This window comes from Polyodon spathula, chromosome 10, assembly GCF_017654505.1.
Source record: "Polyodon spathula isolate WHYD16114869_AA chromosome 10, ASM1765450v1, whole genome shotgun sequence".
Lineage (NCBI taxonomy): Eukaryota > Metazoa > Chordata > Actinopteri > Acipenseriformes > Polyodontidae > Polyodon > Polyodon spathula.
The window spans coordinates 18618258-18642198 of record NC_054543.1 but is presented as its reverse complement, the minus strand read 5'-3'; the positions used below and the strand labels follow the sequence as shown (position 1 = coordinate 18642198).

At 35.9% G+C, this 23941-nt stretch overlaps 1 protein-coding gene and 1 long non-coding RNA gene across 6 annotated transcripts in view; both read left to right on the top strand.

The window, feature by feature from the left end:
* Positions 1-1643, top strand: part of LOC121322478 — a 36647-nt gene extending 35004 nt beyond the window's left edge. Inside the window, exon 4 of the long non-coding RNA XR_005951037.1 lies at positions 1210-1643. This is a non-coding gene — a long non-coding RNA (uncharacterized LOC121322478). The remainder of the gene's footprint in view (positions 1-1209) is intronic.
* A 1279-nt stretch (positions 1644-2922) lies between these two features.
* Positions 2923-22286, top strand: LOC121321420 (RUN and FYVE domain-containing protein 2-like). Of its 5 annotated transcripts, none has more exons than XM_041260359.1 (18): positions 2923-3202; positions 5383-5556; positions 5770-5887; positions 7310-7411; positions 8608-8731; positions 9225-9289; positions 9640-9705; positions 10760-10829; positions 10928-11029; positions 11650-11766; positions 12073-12240; positions 13581-13678; positions 17526-17645; positions 18595-18724; positions 18855-18949; positions 19115-19163; positions 21273-21353; positions 21832-22286. In XM_041260359.1, the coding sequence occupies exons 2-18, from the start codon at positions 5397-5399 to the stop codon at positions 21973-21975; spliced, it is 1809 nt and encodes a 602-aa protein (XP_041116293.1). In that variant the 5' UTR covers positions 2923-3202; positions 5383-5396; the 3' UTR covers positions 21976-22286. The 5 variants fall into 5 exon arrangements, with proteins under 5 accessions (XP_041116293.1, XP_041116294.1, XP_041116295.1 ...); XM_041260358.1 differs by lacking the exon at positions 2923-3202 and adding an exon at positions 3245-3798 and having other exon boundaries at positions 12100-12240; XM_041260357.1 differs by lacking the exon at positions 2923-3202 and adding an exon at positions 3248-3798.
* The last annotated feature ends 1655 nt before the right edge of the window (positions 22287-23941 follow it).

The window sequence follows — 23941 nt, the reverse complement described above, 5'->3', positions numbered from 1 at the left end:
TACTGTTAAAGTGATTGCAGCTAACAAAATAATTCCACACATTTGCCTGTTGTGTGCTTCCATGTCCTGTCCTGAAAGAAACACATGTTGTTGTAAACATGCATTTTTATTTTACAATGTGATATCTGGCACTACACATGGTTACAGAAACTTCTGTTTGATTTCAATGGAGATAGTGTTGAACTTGTTTGGCCATTTCACCTGGAGGAATGCATTGTCCCCACCCCTTCAGTAGCTCATTTCCTGTCACTAAGAAACCGGCTGCTTCGCCTGTTATGATTTTCAGACAACATGCTTTGAACCAGAGGATGCTGCTGAGGTGAAATGACCCAGGAAGTGCACGTGTAACATTCATTGTGAAAAAGGCAAAGAAAATTGAAAATTTTTTGAACCTAAAACAGTAACATATCATGTTTTGTAGCTAATGGAATTGCAAAATGGGTAAGCTTTATGGATTTTTTTTAGCTACAATTACTTTAAAGGTATGAGTGTACAGCAAGGTACTTTTTGTACAAATGCACATTTATTTTAATTTTAATAATGTTTAATATTACACAAAAATTGCACTTAAATTTGATTTTAACAAATCTATGTTCTGTAATAAAATAAATATCCCAAAGCTTTGAAACACAGTCAATGTCAGCTAAATATATTGTTTATTGGGTTCATTTTCCCATCTCAAACTGATTAATAAATAATAATTGCATGACATTTAATTCATATGTAACATGCTTTTGCTTTAGTCTTTTTATCACATTTATGGTTGAACTGATTTTAAATTTAAACTAATGCATTTCAGTTATTTAATAAACCTTATGATATTGCTTATGAAAATGTATTTTATTTTAGAAAGTAGTCAATGTGAGGAAAATCTTGGATTTAGACACTGTTACACAGTACTCAGCAGGTAATCCAAATTATACCTTTCTATGAAAATACAAATCAGTGTTCAATTGTAAAAGAACAGTTGCTTATATTATACTGCATTCCCCCAGAATGCACATATGTGCAACACTGCAATCCATTGAAATAAATAAAAATTCCTGTTTGAGATTCTGTACAAAGAGTAGCATAAAGAGGGCATGGTTGATCATCCTCGCGTACAGTACCTTGAGGGTCATGAAAGAGGACTTCTACGTTGTGCTTTATCTGATGAGCATTTTGCACAACTCCTAACCAGCACATTGTTTGTGTTTTTTGTCATAACAGTTGGTGGTGCTATTGAGGATACTGGAGATGGAAGCTCTCAGAAATGCAAAGCAACACTGGAATTGCACAAGGAAGTTCTGGTTCTTCAAAAAGAAAAACTACTGTTAGAAAATGAAAAGCTTCAACTACAAATTGAAAAACTAAAACTGCGAAAGGAAAAAATATGCAGTTAATTTATTGGATTGGTAGTTTTTGGTTCAAGTTAAGCCAAATATATAGCCATATATTAAATTAACTACCATTGCATTTACGTTTTTAGCCTGCAGCACAAAATGGTATAGAAATGATACAGTATATATTGTTTTAGCTTTAAGAAATAATTCAGAAAAAACAATCCCAAAACTAAAAACGAAAATGTGTCTTTATATTTAGGTATTATTTAACTGTATAAATACATCCATACTATTTTTGTTCTGTCTTTTTAATTTTATATATTTGCCATGTACTTGATTTTATATACATTATTCTTATGTTTTATAATGTTATGTTTTCTTTTACATTTTACTATGTTTGCTGTTAACTTTGATTGTTTTATTGTTTACCCAGTATATACACATTATACTGTTTTCCTTGTGTTCTGTTGTTAAAATAAAAATATAATGCACCTATCTATTTTTTTACAAAGACATTTTTTGGAATAATGGAAATCAGAAAGAACCTTTAGATTTTAGGGGAACCAAACACTCAACTTTAATAGATGCAGTTGAAGGCTGCAATACCATTCTAGTCCTCTGGTATCTAATTCCCTATTTACTACAGTATTATCTCTGCTAGACAGAGCACTTGTGCCTTCACTACATAACCAATATCATTTAAATATTAGAAGTGTTCATGTAAAAATGATGTATCTACATTTGTTATATAAAAATATGCACACAATAACAGATTAGAACCAGATATATAAAAAGCAAGACACAGTTGTGTATATATATATATATATAGAGAGAGAGAGAGAGAGAGAGAGAGAGAGAGAGACACACACACAGTTGTAGTCAAAAGTTTACATATCCTAATGTCGTTTATAAATGAAATGGTAGCCATATTAGTCCAGAGATGATAGACAAAGAGAAAGAGATGTGATACCTTTTATTGGACTAACTAAATAAAAGCTTGTGAATATTATTTAGTTAGTCCAATAAAAGGTAACACATCTCCTTCTCTTTGTCTATCATATCCCAATAGAAATTTATAATTTCTAGAACTTTCTCAAAAACAGATTTTATGGGGTAAAAAAACCTTTTGAAATAAAATAATTGTAGACATCTATTTCTTGTGACTTTTTACTCATCCACAAAAGTAAAAAAAAAATAATCGTATAATTAGTTGCTTTGGAGAAATTTCTAGAAATTATACATTTCCATTAGGGTAGTAAACTTTTGACTAGAACTATACATATAAATATCATACACGTCTAGTTAGTTAACAATTCAACACAACAACTACCTGTTATATAAACGCATGATAACATCACAGTGCAGATACAACCCGATCGTCCCACAAAGCTATATTATTCCATCAGAGCCTACTTACTACTCTAACCTTTGCTAAATATACACACATTGACATCTTAAGTGATATTGAGGGTCGAGACTTTACCACCGCCCGAGAGACCACCTCTTGGGGAGGAGTCGCTGACGTCCTGTTGCACTGCTTCAGCCGGTCGCCAAGGAACCCCTTGTGCCCCTCACGTGCTTTGCTGTCCTGAGGGATAAATGCTTACGGCCGACAGCTCTCCCTGGTATCTCGGCTCTCAGATAGCTTATAGCTAATTTGTTTAATACTTTATTTTTCTCAGCAAAACATGACTGCTCGATCATTTAATCAATTAATCCCTATGGGCGGTCCCAATAAAACAATTCTGCTGTCCATATACGTGTAGGGCAGGGGGGCTAGTGAGCACAGTACAAGGGGATCATTTCAATATTTGGTCAGGACCTAAAAGCATTGCCGAATTATACAGAATGCCGGTATGTAGAGTGGTTGGATTGGACAGGTAGGTTTATTGTAGATTAAGAACACACCCAGTTTTTTTTTTTTTTTCCTAAAACATTACGTATTGCTTTGTGTCTTGTAAGCCGCTTGGCTCCTCCTACCTATGGACTGGGGAGATTTAGAGAAAGAATGAACAGCTGAGTGTGAACAAAACCTCTGTATAATTTGACAAGGTGATTCTGTATTACAGAGAGATCGACTGAGGACTTTGTGAAACAAAAACATGTAGAATACCTTGCAGTCGAGGTCACAGACCAAAAGGGTTAACATTTGAGCATTTTTGCAAGTTAATAACAGTTATTATCGCTGATGTATTTTGAATAATGGCGTCCCCGGCAGAACAGGAGCTTACTTTGGCAGAAACTGAGAGCAGCAAGGAAAAAGACCAAACGTTTGGCATTCTCAGATTGCAAGAAGAAAAATCGAACCACGATAAGACTGCCAGTAAGCAGGCGGGGGATGGGAGGTGGCAGGCACCCATATTCGCATTAGCCAGGAAAGCCTCAGAGACGCTGTCAGGAAGCATCCACGTCCTACCGAAAGCAGTTGAGCAGAATAAAACGTCTCCTCATTTTTCCGAGGACTGGGTATATAAGGGTAAATTTAAATGCATTATTTGTGTATCACAATATCAACGTGTTTTTTGTTGTAGTTGTCAGTTTACAGCTTTTGGTTAAGAAGATAGATCAGCTCTCCTAAACCACAGCAGTTGATAATTTAAAATCGTTTTCACATCATATCAGTGATTTTTAAAAAGGGATTTTTCAGTATAACTGTGATATAATTCAGGTTACGTACTACTGTATAGTTCATTTGAATGGAACGTGTATTTGGTGCTTAAATGAAGCATAGTTTACATTTATGAACAATAGGTTTTGCTCTACTTGTGCGAGTTAATGGTAACCCCAGCTGAATTTGCAAGAGTAACTATTATTTCATTGTAGCAGTAACATGCAAACACTTGTTTTCTCTTGCTTTGCGCGTGGCTCATGTATTTTAAATTGGAACCAACGCTAGAACCCCACCCCTGTTTAACAGGGTTGTCACAGAGTCTTTAGCTAATTGCAACCAACCTTTTTATGGGCTACCAGCAGAGAGTAGTAAAGCCTTGACCTATGGAGCTCAGTGTAATATGGGTGTGGCTAAAGTGGAACTGGTGTGTTCTTGCTTTGTCAGCTGCTGAGTGACAGGCATCAGTACTCAGGCAATTCTGTTCACTTTGATGTCTGCAGCTCTCTGTTAATTATTACAGGTTACATTTGCAAGCAGTCCAATAAATTGTAACAGGTTAATTAAACCTTAATTCATTGTTATCAAGTGATTGCATTACCCCAGTGGTGGAAGTGAGATCCCTATTGCATAGTAGTTTGATCAGTTCTTGGTTTTTTGTAGGAGTTTAATAAGACACACCTGGGCTTGTTATCTCCAAACTGTAGCTAAGCAAGCTCGTGGTTAAAATCTGGAATGGATGAAACTGCTATGCAGTAGGAGTTTCATTTCCATCTCTGTTACCATCACCAGGGCTGCTCATCATAGGAGCTCAATGGACATTGTTATGTGAGCCCAAAGCCCTTTTTCTTTAACTTTTTTTTTCATTTGAGTTGTATTACTAAAAGTTTCTTAAATATCCTTTCTCATGTTTGCGTGAGGGAATGGTGCCTAACATGTAAGAGGTGATCCCGGGCACTATTGAATTGCAAAAAAAGTCTTTTTTTTTTTTTTTTTTTAGTATATTTGAAGTGCTTATTTAAATTAGCAGCAATGTAAAGTGAATGATTTAACTCTGAATAAATGTGAGTGAAAGAGCTTAAAAACAGCCCTACCCTTGTTTAAGAAATTCTATTGTATCGTGTTTAGCCACATTTAAAACTTAGACCAGACTTTTTAGTGTGTATAGAGATAAACGTGCTTTATGAACATGCAACTAAAAATAATCGCAGGATTTAATCAACCATTTTTACTACTTCTGTCTGAAGTCTGTAGTGTCATCTAGGGTCAGTTGCAATGAACTTTACCTGTCAGATCCATTCAAGTTCGCGCAGGTTATAGCAGTGGTCTAAAACATGCAACGGGGATGACACTAAAGAGATGGATTTATTATTTACCAAACAACTCGTATACAGAAAGGCAGACCCATTAGAAAGCGAGTGCCTAAAGCAGTAACCTCTTCCTTTTTTTCAGCTATTAGAGATCCCATGGCAGTAGAACGAGCAAACTTGTTGAACATGGCAAAACTCAGCATAAAGGGACTGATTGAATCTGCTCTGAGTTTTGGTCGCACCCTGGACTCGGATTACCCCCCTCTCCAGCAGTTCTTTGTTGTAATGGAGCACTGTCTTAAACACGGTCTTAAAGGTAACATCTCACTACATTTACCGCAGATTAAATGTGTTAATTATTCTTTTAAAATGTCATCCCATTCCCTAAATTACCACTAATACTATTTTTAGTTACGTTCATCTCATTCAGCTAGAAAATAAACTTGTACACTGCCTAGAAAACCTGCATTGCATTGTGCCACCACTGGGGAATGTCATGCATAATAATACCATCTGTTTCCATTCCCAGTGAAGAAGTCTTTCCTGGGCTATAGTAAATCTCTTTGGGGACCCCTGGAGCTGGTTGAGAAGCTTTGTCCAGAAGGTGGAGAGATAGCTGCCAGTGTCCGTGACCTGCCTGGGCTCAAGTAAGTTTCACAAGTGTATCAGCAGCAAGGGACCTTCCTGTGAGGATTCTTTATACATGAAAACAGGCTTAAGAGAAGCTTCTGCAGCTCACTGAAGAATGCTGGTGAATTGGCTGCTTTCCTCCACACCACTGATAAGTTCCCAAGGGGGGATAGCCTGGGCAGAGGTGCTCCACATATGACCACACTGCTGAAATAAAGGTTTAGGTGGCTAGTGGTGTATTGGATTAATGCCCTAGTTATTCCCTTTTGGGGGCCTTCTTTTTATATTAATGGAAAATTATTAAAAATAATGTAATTTGCTTAAAATTACACAATTTATTGCAATGCAACTCTTTCCATATACAATTAAAAATTTCATACTTGTTTTTGCATTTAGACCGTAGAGATGTGGATTTGTTTTGCTTTATTTAATCAATATAAATTATGAGATATATGTTTTTTAACAGTGGACAGCTGTGGAGTTATCTGCAAACCTGCAGACTTTTCCCTCAGTACTTTTATATATTTTTCAACCAGCTTTTCAGGTTAAAAAAAAAAAAAAAATCACTGCCACAATCTCTGGCCGTATCAGTGATACAGATGAACACATACGTTTAGTTTCCATGCAGTTTAGAAACTCCAGTTTCTCTCTCCATTGTCATGAGAATGTGACGTAGCGCAGAGATATTCCTTGTGCTATGGGGAGTGCACAGCCAAAACATACAGCTAAAAAGGGTAGGAAAATTGCCTTTTCCATTAGGCTGCACTTGCAGTTCTTCAAAATAATCTGTAAACCCAGTTTAAGAAATCTGCACGATATCAGTAGTTGTATAAGGCCACATTGGAACACTGACAGAAGCATTGAACTATACTGTATACCCTAATAATTATTGGCCCTTTGAATTTGCAAGTAGGATTTCTGTCCCTGAAAGAAAACTACAGGTAAACCCAGATTGCTCAAAGTACCAAAATAGCGTGACAAAAAGGAGATATATAGTTTTGCATGTAAACCAAGCCATTGTGTCTTTGTAGTTCATACAGAGATATTAATCAATGATTCCCTCAGTAGTTGCATTACAGATGGTGTCTGGTGAGCTTTGACAGTTTCAGTGCAATGTACTTTTTTTTTTTTTTTTTTGTTTATAATGGTACCCTGTTGAATCTACTACCACCTCTAAATGTCTATAGCAGCTACTATTGCAGACTACAGATACTAGAATGTAAGGGCTGTGATGCATTTTTAGCCTTTGTTTTAAAGAGGTGTAATGTAATTCTCAGCTCACCAGCATTTCCCCTGATGTAAATATTTTGAGTCACAAAAACTAATCTTATATAGCAAGTTTAGGTTCCTCAGAAACAAAGGCACTTTGTGGGGCTCTGAAGTTGGCCTATAAACCTGAGGGACACGTGTTTGACTGGTGTATGTTGGTTTCCATGCAGGACTCCCCTGGGTCGTGCTCGGGCGTGGCTCAGGTTGGCTCTGATGCAGAAGAAACTGGCAGATTACCTGCGCTGCTTAATTACCAGGAAGGACCTTGTGAGGTACAGCACTTAACATATTAGAGTCTGGACTTGCAGTGAGCACATTATCTGAACTTGATTAGGGACAAGCCATCTGGATCCCCTAATTCGGTGTCCAGTACAGTATATTTAGTATCTTCTTTACCAGTTTTTATTGAAAAAAAAAAACTAAAAACATAGTGCTACAGTGTTTTGTCAGCGTATTTCAAATGACCCAGATCTGTGATAGAGACATGTGTTCTGTATGGTTTATTTGAAATTTTTATTGAATTTTTTTTTTTTTTTACTAGGGAATTATTTTAAACCTCTGCATCTCAAGTTCTGAGTAAGATACAGTGTACGTTTGTTACAAAATGTTAGAATGATTTTTAAATGTTGACATTTTCTTGCAAAAAAAAAAAAGGTAGAAACACAGTGCCGGCAAAGATCTGTATTTGCTAAGCTTGCTACTATAAAGTGTAGTGGAGACGTCTAGGTGAAGCATTGTGACCTGACGCACACTCACACACTTAACTATTTGCCTGAATAATTAGTAAGCATGACAATGAAAGATCAACACAGAAAAAAAAACAACATAGAAAATAATACACAATGCAAATTATGAGATATTAAACTAGAAGGAAATAAAATATTAGGACAATGTAGATGATAAAGTATCCCTAAGGAGAACTACCCATTGGATAAACAGTTTTTTGTTTTTTTTTAAATAAGAGTATTGCCAAAGTCTACATGCTTAATTTTATTAGAAGTTTGGTTAGATGTTGGTCGCTCCACAAACAGTTAGTAAATTAAACAGTGGGAACTTATTCAATCACCACACCTGCTGGAATCGTTACTCAGCACTGTAATTAATTCTCAAATCAGAAACAACAATCGATAATTCTAGAGAACAGGAGGAAATTAAATCTAACCAAAATGCAGATGATATACATTGTCCATTTTAAACTCTGGATATTAAACATTTTGGAACCATAAAAAAATGTAATTGAGAAACATCTCTTCTTCCGTTAACCTTGTACAGTATGCTTGACCTGAATAAACAAGCACTGTGATTCCAGAGGGTAGGGTTTGTACAGTTAGTGTCAAGGTAAGTGGTTGGGAGCGAGTTCTTCATGGTGTTCAATGTTGAGAGTTTGCCTGCTATGGTTTGTACATTATATTGACGTGTTACAGAGCTACCCCAGTACTTGATATTTGAAATCATGTTTGTTTTGCAGTGATTTTTATGAGTATTATGCAGTAATGGTAGAGGAGGAAGGAGCGGTTATCGTTGGGCTGTTAGTAGGACTGAACATGATTGATGCGAACCTATGTGTGAAAGGAGAGGATCTGGATTCACAAGTAAGGCTGTTACTGGACTCTGTGGTCAAAACTCTGTTCCTCTTTCTTATTTCATTTGCCTTTCTCCATAAACCAAACATTTTAAAACAGCGTTAAACAGGCTGGCCCTTCAGCAGTATTGTTAACCTAAATATAGTCATGTGAGTCAGATCATTCACATTAGGTGAGGGCCCATTGTTTCACCCTCCACCAGACCAGACCACAGGTTTTAAAATATGTTGCAGTCAATGGAAAGTATAAAACAGGATGAATATATATATATATATATATATATATATATATATATATATATATATTAATATATATATGATATAGCGGATATATATATTATATATATATAGATATATAATATAATATATATTATATAATATATTACTGTTTTAAACAAATATTTTTTTTACTGTTAAAGTTTTATTCACTAGTGGGGTTTTTTATGATATACACAGTATTGCAACTAGTGGAGAGTCTTATTTTTCCAATTCATTTCTGACAGGTTGGAGTTATTGACTTTTCCATTTACCTCAAGAATGACATTGATGATTATAGAAGTGAAGAAAGGTAACGCACAATATTGTAACATTCAAAGTGTAGTAAATTTGTGTGTCTGAAGTTCAATAATTTGTTTTGCATCTCTGCTGTGACAGCATCTATGCAGATCTAAGCAATGGTAAAACAACTGAAGACAATAGAATAATTTATTTGATTTATTTATTTATTTATTTTTTGATTTTTTTTATAAGGGTTGTATGAAATGAGGTGAAAAAGATTGGGCAAAATCAGTTGCAAATAAATAAATCATATGTCCTCATCCAGAAAGGAAACACAAATAAAAATTGGTGCAAATGTAAAAAGTAAAGCTTGCAGTGTGTGCAAGCATCAGGTTTTTAATGCTGTGGACTCTGTTACAGAAATGGACAAATTGCTGCAATGCTGGACCAGAAGAACTATGTAGAAGAACTGAATCGACAATTGAAGTAAATTTCAGTGTATATGAATTATTGTTTCCGGTCTTAAAATGGGAGAAAGCATGAAAGAAATCTGGCTTCATTGGTTCAGGGGAACAAATGAAATGTGCAAGTCGGAGACAAAGCAAACACCTTCTTGTAAAGGATTGTTTAAGTGAACTATCTCAAGAATCCTCCATTTAGTTTCCAAAGAATCCCAAAGAACAAACAGATAACAAAGTACGGGTGAAATGGATTGTTTTATTTGTTAAATCCCATGGTCTGATGACCAGCCAGTAAATAATAAAGCTTTTGCAATACACACCAAGTAGCACAGTAGTGCTGTGTTGATCCGGTTTTGTGCTGGCCCTTAGCGACAGCTCCAGATTCGTGTTTAGCTGTCAAGTGATACAAACAAGACAGTTAGTAATAACACAAAAAACAAACACTCACGAATACTTTCACAGTGCTTTCTCTGAGTCTCTCATGGTCCTTCCAGTTCCTTAATACAAACCAACCGAAGGAAAAGATTTACAATTCTCCGGCCCCTTTATGCTAGCATGCGTGACCCCTTGGTAAGCGATTGCAGCTGTGTCTATTGCTTGCAGCTGCTACCTCATTTACCATCTGGGTCAATACGTTCCTGCAAATGAGTCTCGCCTTCTTCCAGACTGACCGACTTCCCGACCCAGGAAATGAACTGTCAGGCCAGCCTGTCCAGAGACTTCCCCTTTCTCTATTTAGCGCCATCACAGGTCGGGAGGGAGATTTCCAACCATAACTCATTGTGACGCATAGTTACACAGATGTGTCAGTGTCTTCAGAAACAGCCTCACATGTACAGTAGTGTGTGCTTTATTTGTTATTCGTTGTTAACACCTTGATGATTTCATCTAGTTTCTTTGGTTTCTCACGCTCTTTGAATCAAAATAATTGAATATATTGGTATTTACCCAGTCTTGTCATCTTGGGCCCTGTTTATACAGGTGTCAAATTTTCTACAAATATTCTATTCTTTAAAAATGTTTATCAATTTATAAATCTGTTCAATGTTAACTTTGTGTTCTGTTGACTTATTATTTAGTTCTACAGTACATAGCCTGCAAGGCAGAGTTGATTCCATGGAGAGGTCAAACGCTAAACTGATAGAGGAGGTACTGTCTCTCTTTTCAATACATGCTGTATAAAATAAGGTCAGCAAACTAAATGATAAAAGCACAGGCAAAAACCAGTGATTCTGTTTTCTTTTCAGCTGGCAATAGCAAAGAACAATATCATTAAACTACAGGAAGAAAATCATCAGCTAAGAAATGAGAACACCATCATTTTGATGAAAGCACACCAACAGCTAGAGGTACAGCGTAATGTTAAATGCATTAATCCTTTCTGAAGGCAAAAATATGTTGATAAAATGAGTTGTTTTTTGTGGGGTTGTCACCTTTAAGCACCAGAGAATTAAGTGAATGTATTACGTTTGCTGCTATCCTTAGCAGTTTAAGGCTAGGTTATTGAATTTAAAGTATTCACAGATATTACTGTTTTTACAATAGCTTTTTTAAAATTAGATTTCTGCCCGTTTATTGCAAGTCTCAGACCATCGCGTTCTTGGTCAGTTTCAGAAGTCTCTTCGCATGAAGAAAGACTTTTGCCGTATCAGTTATTGAAATTAAATCCAAGTGAATTTCTAATAAATTTGCATATCCTTTTAATCCTTAACATTTTTTTTTTTTAATAAACAAAGTAAATTTGGGGTGTCTCACATGGACGTCATCACACCAGGTGAAAAGAGTACATTCTCATGTGCTAACCTAGGCAGAGGAGGATATAGTGCGGGTGCCTATACTATTAGAAAAATATAGAAAACAAAATACATGTGTGAAACTTGACTTCTCAGATCTGTAAATGATATGTAAGCACTTTATGTAACAATCTTAAGGCTTCAGTGAGTTCAGCCTGCATTTTGTTTGAATGTAGGTGACGAAGGGTGACATCAATAGTGAGCTGGACACATACAAGCAGTCAAGAGAAGGGCTGGATGAGATGTACAATGAAACACGCAGACAGCTGCGGGAGGAGTGTCAGCTCAGACAGGTGAGTGTGCCACGCCCTGGAGAAAATGACCCCGCCCCCGTGAGACAAAGCACCAATGAAATGAACGTTCCTTCGGTCATACAACTGAAAGTGAGACCTTGCCGTGACAATCATTAGTGCAAACTGGAGGGACAGAACAAAGTCCCAATTTAAAGTGCAGAAATAATGAAAACATGTGAATTGTAGAACATTCTCTACATTTGTCTGTGACCTGTTCTAGCCTCTGAAGGTAAACATCTTGCCTTGGCTTATGCAGGTGAGACTTGTTTTTTTGGAGGTATGCCTGCTCTCAAACTGTCTCTACAGGAAGTTGAGAATGAGCTTGTGGTGCAGGTGAGCATGAAGCATGAGATGGAACTGGCCATGAAGCTTCTTGAAAAGGATATCCATGAAAAACAGGACACCCTGATTGGTTTGCGGCATCAGCTGGACGAAGTCAAAGCCATTAACATAGAGATGTACCAAAGAATGCAGGTATAACAGTCATTTTACAGATAGGAACCTTCAATGTATTCCCATCCCAAGGCAACACAAACCGGCAGGGCTGGCTGTATTCTTTAAAATCAGTAGACAAGTGATGTCTCAGCTGACTGGAGGATTGGAAATGTGGAAGGGAAATTAAATATCCATGTAAAGTGGAAAATTGTAGACTAAGGGGTCAATTGGAGAATAATTAATAAAGTGTTATGAGACTGTGTGACCAAGTGGTGCAGTGTGCGTTATTGAAGTGATGCGGTGCACAAATAAAGACAAACAAATTATTTCAATATCCACACAATGCTTTATTTGGGGGAGGGTTTGAAATCCAGGTCGTTTGTGACCACAAATAATATTCCTGGGCAATACACAGCAGTTCAACAACAGCAGGTGTTGAACGGGTTAGTGATGGCCTTAAGCAACAGCTCCGTATTGTTTTAGCCTTCAAATAAATAACAAATCGTACAATTAGACTTGACAAAGCAAACAAACACTAAACACTCAGTTATTTTTTATTTGGTCCTTCAGTGTTTCTCTTAACCATAAACAAAGGAACAGATCACCTAGCCACGTCCCCTTTTGTACAGTCAGTCACACCCCCTTGGTTTGCGAGTGCAACCGTTTTTCCTCCAATATGCGGTTGCCACATCGCTTTCCTTCTGGAGCGATGATTTGGTGTACTGTGGCTCCGCCCCCTTTCTAGATGGCCGACTTCCATCTAACTCTTGGATTGAATTATCTGACTATCCAGTCCGGGGCACTCTGTTCCCTTTACGCAGCAACCTCACAGGTCGGGAGGGAGATTTATAACCAAGATTCATTCTTCGTCACAGACCGCCAACGTGGATTCAGAAAATGTTGATGCTGCCTGACTAACATCAAAGAAACAGTAGCCAGTATTTAACCTTTTAGAAACATTAGTGCATAACAAAAAGTATAATTTATTTTATTGTCAAAATATTATTAATTGGTCAAACAAGACAAGCAACACAAGCATGATAACTTGTGGTTCTAATTTGAGTGTAGGCAGACTTGGGACAGAGGGTAGGGGTACTTCTTTACACAGAGAGTGGTGAGGATATGGAATGGGTTACCGAGCAATGTTATTGGGGTCCATTAAGAGCCATCTAAACAAAGTTCTTCTGAGATCAATTGGCTGTTAGAAGCCTGATTAGATCACTTTTCTTTTGTTCCCAGGTGGCTGCAGACCATAGGAAAATATAAGTTTAAAGGTATAGTTTGTTTCGAAGTGGGTTACCGCGGGCAACTATGTCCAACTCCCAGTCATTCTACGTTAATTTGTATTCATATTTCTTTTCTTCTGTTTGTGTATTTAGCGTTCTGATGATGGTTTGAAGCAGAAGAATGACATAATAAGCAGGCTTGAGGAGAAGACCAATCAGATAACTGCAACCATGAAGCAGTTGGAACAAAGGTACCGTATCTGTTCATACTCTTTCTATTAATATGAGATATTGTTTATATTGATATCTACAAAGTTATTGTCACACCAGTAACCTCTTTATAACCGTTTGGGATACATTCTCAAAGATCTTTACTCCAACTTCACAAGAAACAATGCAACCAATATAGCTACCAAACCAGAAATAAACTAGTCAGACATTTCATTTAGGGGCTTGTGGGTAGTCTTCAGTTGTTTCAGTAGTTTTAGATTGCAATTGGTGTTTTATTCTCAGAAAACACTGAGCTAAGCTTTGGAATCTTGTCCTCCCTTTGCAAAAATGAAATTGAACTTCATACTGTATCTTGTTAAACATAACCAAGAGAACTTGGTCATTCCATGTCAAGTCATGCCACCCACCAACTCAGATCTTCTTTACACTCTTACTAAATCTAGGATTGTTTAGTCAAGAAATAAATTCCTGAATAGTAATGTCAAAATTACTGGGACACCCCTGCTGGTTTGTGCTACTGTGGGTGGGTTATTTGTTTACCCAACTCAGACCGCTTACTAATAAACAACTTGGAATCCCTAACATTGAACCAAGGTTGGATGTTTATTGCCTGATAACCCTGATTCAACCCTTGTTTACTACATTTCTTGCTGTTGCTGAATCGATAACCCCCTCTACAACAATAGGCACATGATTTAAGTAAATGGGGGAAACATTTGGGTTGACGGTACACTTGTGGGAAGTGTTGCTTATTAAAATCCATTGCCTGTCACTGTAGAAGGGATAACCATCTATTCGGCAATACTAAGAATTTTAAACGAGGGTCTGACTGGGGATAACGAGGCAATAAACACCTAAATTAAAAACATACATAAATAAACATGAAGTAATTAACAGAAATGAACAATAACAGAGCATCTGCACAGGCATAATGTGGTGTGAATGACATATTGATTTAATGGTTTGTAAACATTTAATAAACTAGCAGTGAAGTTATTACTGAAGTGAAACTTAGTCACATGACCTCAGTAGTGAGCCATATTGGATCATAGATCAATGTGAAGGATGCCACGCATTTAGAATGCAGTTTTTGTAACCATGCAAATATCAAACTACAACCTCTGAGAATTTGGCTGCACAAGCGTTGTAAAATTACTAAAACAACAAAGGTTCATTCGTCTTGTAGAATGCCCATAGTCAACCTTGACCTAGATAATCATAGAATGCAGCAACTGTGTACAACAATCACACGTGCACCAATGCGGCAGGACAAGGACCACAGATCTACTAGAACATAAATTCTCTAATGCCTAGATAGGTGACGGTGCACAGTAGTCTCATCATTTCATTTTCGTGTTGGAAACCTGCCGATCTCAAGTATGTCAGTAACATTGAACTAGTACAATCTGTAACCTGAAAAATTGACGGTCAAACGCTATTTTACCAAAAAAGGGATTGCATCAGCTTTAAATTAAATTTAAACAGCAGGTAGCGTCAATATTACATTCTCTTGTGTTTTTGTTTTCACTGTCCCCTTGTCTAAACAGGCCTAAAATTAAATTTAAACTTCCAACAAAGGTATTGGCGCAAATCACTGCCTTATTAAAATTTTATATTTCATCGTTGTGTTTTTGTTTGGTTTTCACTGGATCCCCCTAAATTGGTTGTTGTTACACAACCTCAACATAAGGTAGTAGACCAATTATTCTGGTGTAATTTTATCTGTGCATTCATTAGGTTACAAAGGGATTTTTTAAATTTAAAAACAATCTATATATTATATAATATATATCTATATAATACATATGTAGTTTATTATAATTTTGTGTTACATAACAACATATCAGGGCTTTCACAATGTGCCACATAAAATAAACATCTATACTCTCAAAATCAGCGTGGAATCCTGTAGTTCATAACTTTTTATGTTCTTTATATATAATTCAGACGACACGCTTTGAGGTTGTTTAAATCAAATGAATAGAAACCCACAATCTAAATTCCACCGTCCTTTTAAATAATTAAATAGGTTCCTCTGACATTTTACATTTTTGCACAAAGAGAAATGCATTAACAAAAGTGACATGCACTGCTAGATGCTTCATTCTTCTAAACCATTTAGATTTCTCAGTAGCAGTATTTATATCCACAGCTGTTATAAATTCTGTGTCAAGTTCTATTATGCTGCAGAGTTAAAAACCGCTTGATCAAAGATGCCATTTTGTGTTTTGCCACCAGGGATATTTTTGTTCACACATTTATTTATTTATTTATTTTATTTATGTATTTATTGTAAGTGCAAACCTTGACCTTTCAAATTTAAAAGCTAATTTTCAATGGTAAAAGTAGAGTAGGATTACTTCTGGAGTAAACTTGCTACTAGATAGTTCTAGTTAATGATACCATCTTCTAGGACAGGCAGTATTAGTGATAGGTATTAACACTGTGATGACCAGTATCCCCAGCATATGCATCAGGTACTGGATACTGGTAATCATATCACTTTGTATGAGGTGTGTCCTGACAAGCAACGGGAATGATAAAGAATGCCCAGTTGGTTAAAACACAGGAAGTGTATTTTGGGTGGGATTCAGTTTGTGTGCTGTATTGTGCCATGTAGTAGATTCCATTGTATTTTTGTTTAAAATGCTTATTGAGCATTACAGAGCATACTTCTGTTTATTGAAATAATCCCTCTGTGGTAAATGTTTGTTTGTTTGTTTGTTTGTTTTCTCACTCTGTTCTTGTCAGATGGTAGCCCTGTTGACTTGTTATGCCATTCATAGCCCTGTCATATTTCTGTCAACATGTACCCTCTTCTTCTTTTGTCTGTTTATGACATTATCTTTTTGTAATATTTTACTAATAAGTTGCTTAACAATCTTGCTTTAGTAACATGGTAATTTGCTGATATTGACATCCTCTTTCCCTTTTTTTTCTTTTTCTGTTGTCCTTTTTTACTTCCATTTTTTATTTCACACATTTTTGCATTCTATACCTCCGACACCTTTGTGCTTCCCTGCTTCTCTCTTCCCTGCAACGTTGCACAGTGACAATGATTTATTGAGTCAGACCAGATCGCTTGCAATGTCTTTCGTGAAATGCGCCAGCTGTGACGATGAACATCAGTACAAGCTTGTTAAAGATATCTCATTCTGAGCAGTTCATGTCCGGCTCACATAGACTGTACATTGTTCACAGTAGTCAAAAAGACCCTATTCACAAAGCTTTATTCTGTTGCTATGACTTCGATACATTTTGATATTCATGAAACCGTTTCAGACTGTTGTTATTTTCTTTAACGAGCTTAGAAATGCATGAAAAACTTCCACTTACTCCGTCTTTACTTTACACGAGAAAATATGAGATTTGTGAATAGTGACCAGTATATCAAGAGGTGCCTTTTTTTTTTTTTTTCTTTTTTTCAGATGAAATGTTTTAAAGATTTGTATATAATGGGGAAAATGTGTCCTAAGTATTATAATAATGAAACACATATAAAGTAAAAGTAGTAGGGTAGCCAATATTTAGATGAAGATATATCTGTGTATCTGTCTACTTTTAGTAATGGAACAATAAAATTAGATGTTTCAATACTTTTTGTCTCTGGTGTTATTCAGACCAGCTTTGCTGACTTTATATGGATCATTGTCGAGTTGCTTGTGACAATGAACCCCTCCACCCGAATACCCAGCCCACTCCCAGCTTCTCCCCTACAGTTTTTTTTGTGTTTTATTTACAGAAGTTTCTATTTGTTTTATTTTGCTTGTCCCCCCCCCCCCCCCCCCCCCCCCCCCCCCCCCCCCCCCCCCCACACTCCGTAGTTCTAGCCTCAGTTTTACCCAAAGTTGATTTGAATTACACCAGATTACAGCGAGCAGAGCGGGAACGCTGCACGTCCGAAGATGGAGCCAGGAAATTCAAACAGGAATTTGTCAATAAGGCTGACAGCCTGCAAAAGCAGATTTCCCAAAGAGAGAAGCAGTTGTAAGTACAATGTTGAAGCAAAAAAAGCACGTTCATTTTGAATCTTTATTTATGATGACATTTTGTTTGTGGTATTTAAGGCTTGTATGGAGATTATTCTTGGTTTTTTCTAGACTTTTTTTTTTTTTTTTTTTTTTTTTTTTTTCTTCCATGCTTTTGTCAGCTTTCTGTAGGTCAGTTCACCCAGGAAACTTGTTTACATTATGGGTGGCCAAAGTTGGCCCTTCAAGTCCCGGTCTTTTGTTCCAAAACTGTTCTAAATTGTTTAATTGAATCAGTTAAACGTCCATCCAGACCCTGAAGTAATTAGTTATATTGTTTGTATATCTGTTAAACCTGGAGTGGAGTGGTCCTCCAGGACTATAATTGGTTTATATCCACAAAGATGAGACTACCTGACAAGAAGCTGTCAAAGTTCTGGAACCAACATGAAACAACCTAATCATAAATGTGGTTTCTGTCACATGATTAAAATAACCATGTTGATGCAGCAACATCAGCTGCACAACTTGCAACAAATAAATAAAAGGATTTCTTGTATTTCTATTTTATATACAAAAGACAAACTTGGTCTCTCTTTAGCACTGTACTGATTAGAAGTATTGCTATGTAGAGTATCAGAATGTGATCTAGAAGACAGGGCAGCTAATCTTAAACTGCAACACTATATCTTCTACAGTCTACACAATCCCTTTCCTTCACTATACTGCCAGATTGGTTTGCAGCTTACAGTCCTTTGACTGTAGCCTTCTCTCAGATATAAAAATTGCATGAACACTTTCAATGACCATGTCTCTGATGTGAAATCTGTTTTTGAATGTGTTTCTTCATACGTGGAGTAGTATTATTTTTAGTCTGGCTCAGTAACCATTCTTATGGGACTTCCTGTCGGGGTGACGCCTTCATTCAGACGGGTCAGTAAAAGTGTGCCTTTGTTCTCCTGTTCCAGAACTCAGCTGGAAACCGATTTAAAAATAGAAAAGGAATGGAGGCAGACATTGCAGAATGATCTTCAGAGGGAAAGAGAAACTACATCACAACTCGCCACAGAGGCACGACAGATCAATGGGCTTAAAAAGGTAGCTGTACCCTATTTTTAATACACCTGTCATTTGAAAGACTGCTATTCACCGAGTAGTGATGTTTGAGAGCTAGACCCTACTGCTTAGCATTGTGAGTCATAATATAATAATGTAAAACTTTTTACAGGAGTTTTGCAGATTACAAGATGAAAATTGTCAGCTCAAGAGAATATGTGAAGATCAAGAACAAGCTCTCCAGGAGTTGGGCTACAAGCTCAGCGAGTAAAGTATATTTTATCCTATTTGAATATTCTACTCTGCTACAGCAGTATTATTCAAATAACATAACCTTTAAATACATATCTTGCATTAAAGGTCAGATGTCTACATATTAATGTTGATACTGTTAGAAATCACTGAATATCTTGCTGTTTTCTAATATTTTAGGTCAAAAATGAAAATTGAAGATATAAAGGAAGCAAACAAGGCACTGCAGGTTTGTAGTGTGCTTTTCCTAGTGTCTCATTTATTTATTTTAATCCATTCCATGCATTTACCTTTCTGATACAGCCAATGAACAAAATCCCCCAAAATAGCGTTCAATATTTTAGTTTGGACCCTGTACCACCATGCTGTTTGCACCATTGTTGTGTGTGTGTTTTTTTTTTTACAAGCAACAAACAACACAATTGCATGTAAGAGCTTTAATTGAACCTTCTGTTATTGTTTTTTTTTTTTTAGAGAAAAAATAGCATATTACTTCTGGCCCTATTCACAAAGCATGTGAATGAATCTTTAGAGTGGAGGCACTTTGGGTTGAATATTCTGTAACCCTAATAACCCATACCCAAATCAGTGATAATCTTAAAATATCGTCTTACCAGGTGTTTTGTAACGGATCACGTGTGTATTTCTAAAGCCAGTTGTCCATTTGGCCCTGCTGTTTATTCTTTTTAGAAAATTAAACTACAGAGAAGGTTAGACACCCAGCTGACGGGACCAGTAACTGACGCCTATAAGGTGTTATATGGGCACCATGTGTGTTTTAATTATTGAACGTCAAACCCAGCCATATTAAGCATGCTCATTGGGACACAAAACACCCTTTTAAATTGGACAGGAGATTGAAAATGAGAAGGAGAAACTGACAGTACACAGTATTTCCTTTTACGAGGATACAGCAAACTACACAAACTTCCTTAATTTATTCAAGATACAAATGACTTGCTCTTATTAATTAGAAGAATTAAACAAGCATTGTTCTCTAGGTTATAATGGAATTATATAATGGTGGAATTATAGAACCACCAAACAAACAAAGACAAGCCTGCACCAACAGAAGATCTCATGAGTGCATTAAAACATTCTGGAATTAGACAGTATTATAGTTATGATTTATGATACTGTAATACAGCACTCAACTTTTTGAATAATGTAATGATTTTGAGCTGACTCGTTCTTCTTTGAAACCATCATTAAAATCTGTTTATTGTGCAAAATATTGGTAGTAAAGACAGACTTTGCAGCTTCATGCGATGATATTCAATGTATTTGTTGTTTATTTGAAGCCTGTTAAGTGTAGCTGGGGTAGATACATCTAAGTTTGCAGTGAGCAGACAAGCTGGGTGTTGATCAGTCTAATTAGGAATACAGCAAATCAGAAACATGCAGGGAGTCTTACTGTTAAGGAGAGACATGAAAGAAAATGTTGCATTTGTAATTCTGAAGTAACTTTTTTTAGATTTTACTTGAAAGATATAATTTAACAATTACATTTAAAGAGTGTGCTACATTTGAAAGTTGATCTGTGTTCCTTCCTATCACTTTCCTATTTTGTACCTGTATATATCAGATCTATCTGCCTGACAATTAACAGGTTTCACAATTATTTGAACCCAAGTCAGCTTAAAGCATATATTTCATTTCGAAGATATGTCATTTATTCAGGTAATTTTAAGCACTCCTTTTAACCCTGGTTATAAAACTCTCCTTGCTATCTCTATTATTACACTATGTAACACAATTTTTGTTCCTGGGTAGTAAGTGTTATTTCCTAATTGCTTATGCCTCAGAAGTATAGAACATGGCTATTATTCCCCACAAACTTTGCCTTTGTGACCAGAACAGTGATATTTCAAAATATCACTATTTCCAATGGGAAAACGTGCAAATGTGTGTCTTTTTGTTCACATAAAGTCAGAAAAAAAACAACATATGAAGTAAATACAGTATAATTGTAAATCTCAAAAAACTACTCACTTCTAAATCTTTTGTAGTCATCTTTGTATTACTTTAGTATAAATACATGTTAATTTGGATTCATATGTTGTTTTTTTCTGACTTTATGTGAACGAAAAGACACACATTTGCCCGTTTTCCCATTGGAAATAGTGATATTTTGAAATATCACTGTCCTGGTCACAAAAGCAAAGTTTGTGGGCAATAATAGCCATTTTCTATACTTTTGAGGCATAAGCAATTAGGAAATAACACTTACTACCCAGGAACAAAAAAATATTTTTTTTGTTACACAGTGTTATCGATCTGTATGTGTAATGTATTTCTAAAATCTAAATAAATAATAAATATTTTTTGTCTCTTAAAGGGGGGTCAAGTGTGGCTAAAAGACAAAGATGCTACGCACTGTAAACTTTGTGAAAAGGAGTTCTCAATCTCCAGGAGAAAAGTAAGTTTGATATTTAAAGGGGTATTCTAGTAAAAATGTGCAGTGCTGTATTGGCTTTTCAGGAGTAGAATAATAATGTGCTATTTATAGCACATAATTATCTGGGCCGTGCCTCAGTGCCGATTAGTAAAGCTCTTACATCCCTGTAAGTTTTCTAGATGTGGGTTTTTCTGTGTGTTTGTTTGTGTTTTACTGAATCATAAAACGTTTTCCTGTATGTAAACGTAAGCAAATATTATGGTAAGGTCAAAGCCATGGTAGTCATTATAATCTGATTAGCTAATGACAGAAAGCTGGTGGGAAATTTTACTATCCAAGAAAAGTGCAAAATACAAGAAAATAAAGTAATGCTTTCTTTAGCCTAGTGAGGCACCCTATGGGTTATTTTCTTCTAAAGCAGGTTTGCTGTAAAGTGTTTTGTTCAATGCTGCACGTGAATCTACATCGTGATTGTAAGCTGTTCTGTTGTTTCTTTCAGCATCACTGTAGAAACTGTGGGGAGATCTTCTGTAACACCTGTTCAGACAACGAGCTTCCTCTCCCAGCCTCACCAAAACCAGTGCGGGTGTGTGACACCTGCCATGCGATGCTCTTACAGTGCTGCTCCTCCAACTCTGCTTGACAACTAGGTCTTCTTATGCTGTACATGGTACACTACTAACACAGCCTTCGTGCCAATTTACAAGTATTTTCAAAAGCATTTTTTTTTTTTTTTTACTTTTAACTTTTACTTTTTATTTTTTAAAGGTACTGTTCATAGTGGCTCAGTGACAAAAATAACAGGGCAACTCTGGTCTTTGATGGCAAATCTACCGGTTAAACCGGTATAATCATTATTACCTGCTTCAGGATCTGGGTGGTGGTTTACTTGGTTTAATTAAACAATTAAAAGCATGGTTGTTACAAAGACCTGGCCCTAAGTAAAATCTAAAATATGGTGGTGCAATTTTTATTATAAAGTATATCTATGGCGTCAACAAACTTTTTTGATTTAATTCGGGTCCAGGTCTTTATTACAACCTTGTTTTAAATTAAATGGTCCAATTAAACCTCTGTCTAGTTATATATGAAGGCATTGACTGGTGCTTTTTATTGTTCTTTATGTATGGAATCAATACCTGTAGTACACCAATTAATAGGAACAAAGTTTGTGTTCCCCCTGTATTAATGGATTACAGTATAATTCATATAGTAAGTACTAGCTTGATCCTTGCACTACTGACATTAGGATGATTCAGAATTGTGTTTGTTGTATACGTGTAACATCAATGACTTTGTTATGGGGAAAAGGAGGGGTGAGAATACAGCAGTGTTTCGAATTTGCTGATTGAGAAACAGCAACTATGTTCTGAGTGACTGACTTGTTAGCACACAATGTGTTATGTTTTAATAACCAAGTTACGCTAAGCCAGTTTCATCAGTACATTCTGGTCACACTAACCCTGTTGGGCTACATTTCAAACTTTATTGTGCTAATGTGCCTAAAATCAGTATATTTTTTATTGAAATGTTACAATTTTTATGGTCTTTGTATACATTTGGATAATTTGAAACACCTGTAAATGGATTTTTCTATTCTCGAAAATGCTGGAATGCATTTAACTTGAAAATGTGGTCCAATGCAGTATTTTGTGTTTGTTCTAATATTTCCACCAATAATCTTTATTGAATAATACCAATTTATAATTGATTCCAGTACAGAAATAACAAGATCTTTATAGCACATACGAAACTAATATTATATGTATCAATAAGTTAACAGGTGTATTTTATATTAACTTTCTGAATTATGTTTGTGTTTAATATATAAAAGGTGTACAGAAATGGATGTACACAAGGTTTAAAATGATAATTATATGATAAATTGTGGATTTTATATTTCATAGGATTTTTAGTTGTGTAATCTTAAATACTTGGTATAATTATGGTACACAAAACTTTATTTGGTAAAGCATTTTATTTATGACAAGCATGTAAATGCTTTTTTTTTTTTTTTTTTTTTTTTTTTTTACTGATTTAGTATGCATATTACTCAAATACTATGTCTGAATATTTTTACAAACAATGTAAAGGCTTCATGATTTCTCTTAACACAGCATCATTTCCACTTTACAGATTAATAATTTGTATCCACGATGCTGTGTTTTTTTGTGTAAACTGTTTTTGTATCCTGCAGGTTTTGCATTAATGTGAATCAGTGCACCAACTAATTTATGACAAATTCTTACTATAGCCACGTATTGTCTATTCTGCATAATTGCTGAGCTGGTTTATATCATTAAAATAATGTATTAATTAATGATATAGTTAAGTTTGTTACTTTTAGGCATGTACGTGCTGTATCCTTTTCAGGGCACCAGATGAGAAAAGGACACCCAGATAGTATGATTTTTAAACATAGCAAATTTTATAACCTGTTGCTTTCAAAGGTTATAAAGGTGGACTTTTAAGAATGAAGTACTGTTACAGTTCAGTACTTAGTAACTCCACTGTAAGCTTATTGAAGTAACTAAACTGTTTCGAGTCGCAGAACAAAACTAATGGCCAGTTTTGGAAATAACGCAACAGCAATCTTAAAAGAATCTCCT

Excerpts from the sequence above, each read along its gene's own strand:
- LOC121321420 (XM_041260357.1), top strand. The coding sequence starts at position 3,525 with ATGGCGTCCCCGGCAGAACAGGAGCTTACTTTGGCAGAAACTGAGAGC. Across the intron at positions 5,888-7,309 it reads CGTGACCTGCCTGGGCTCAA|GACTCCCCTGGGTCGTGCTC; the intron begins GTAAGTTTCACA and ends GTTTCCATGCAG. Across the intron at positions 9,706-10,759 it reads GAACTGAATCGACAATTGAA|TTCTACAGTACATAGCCTGC; the intron begins GTAAATTTCAGT and ends CTTATTATTTAG.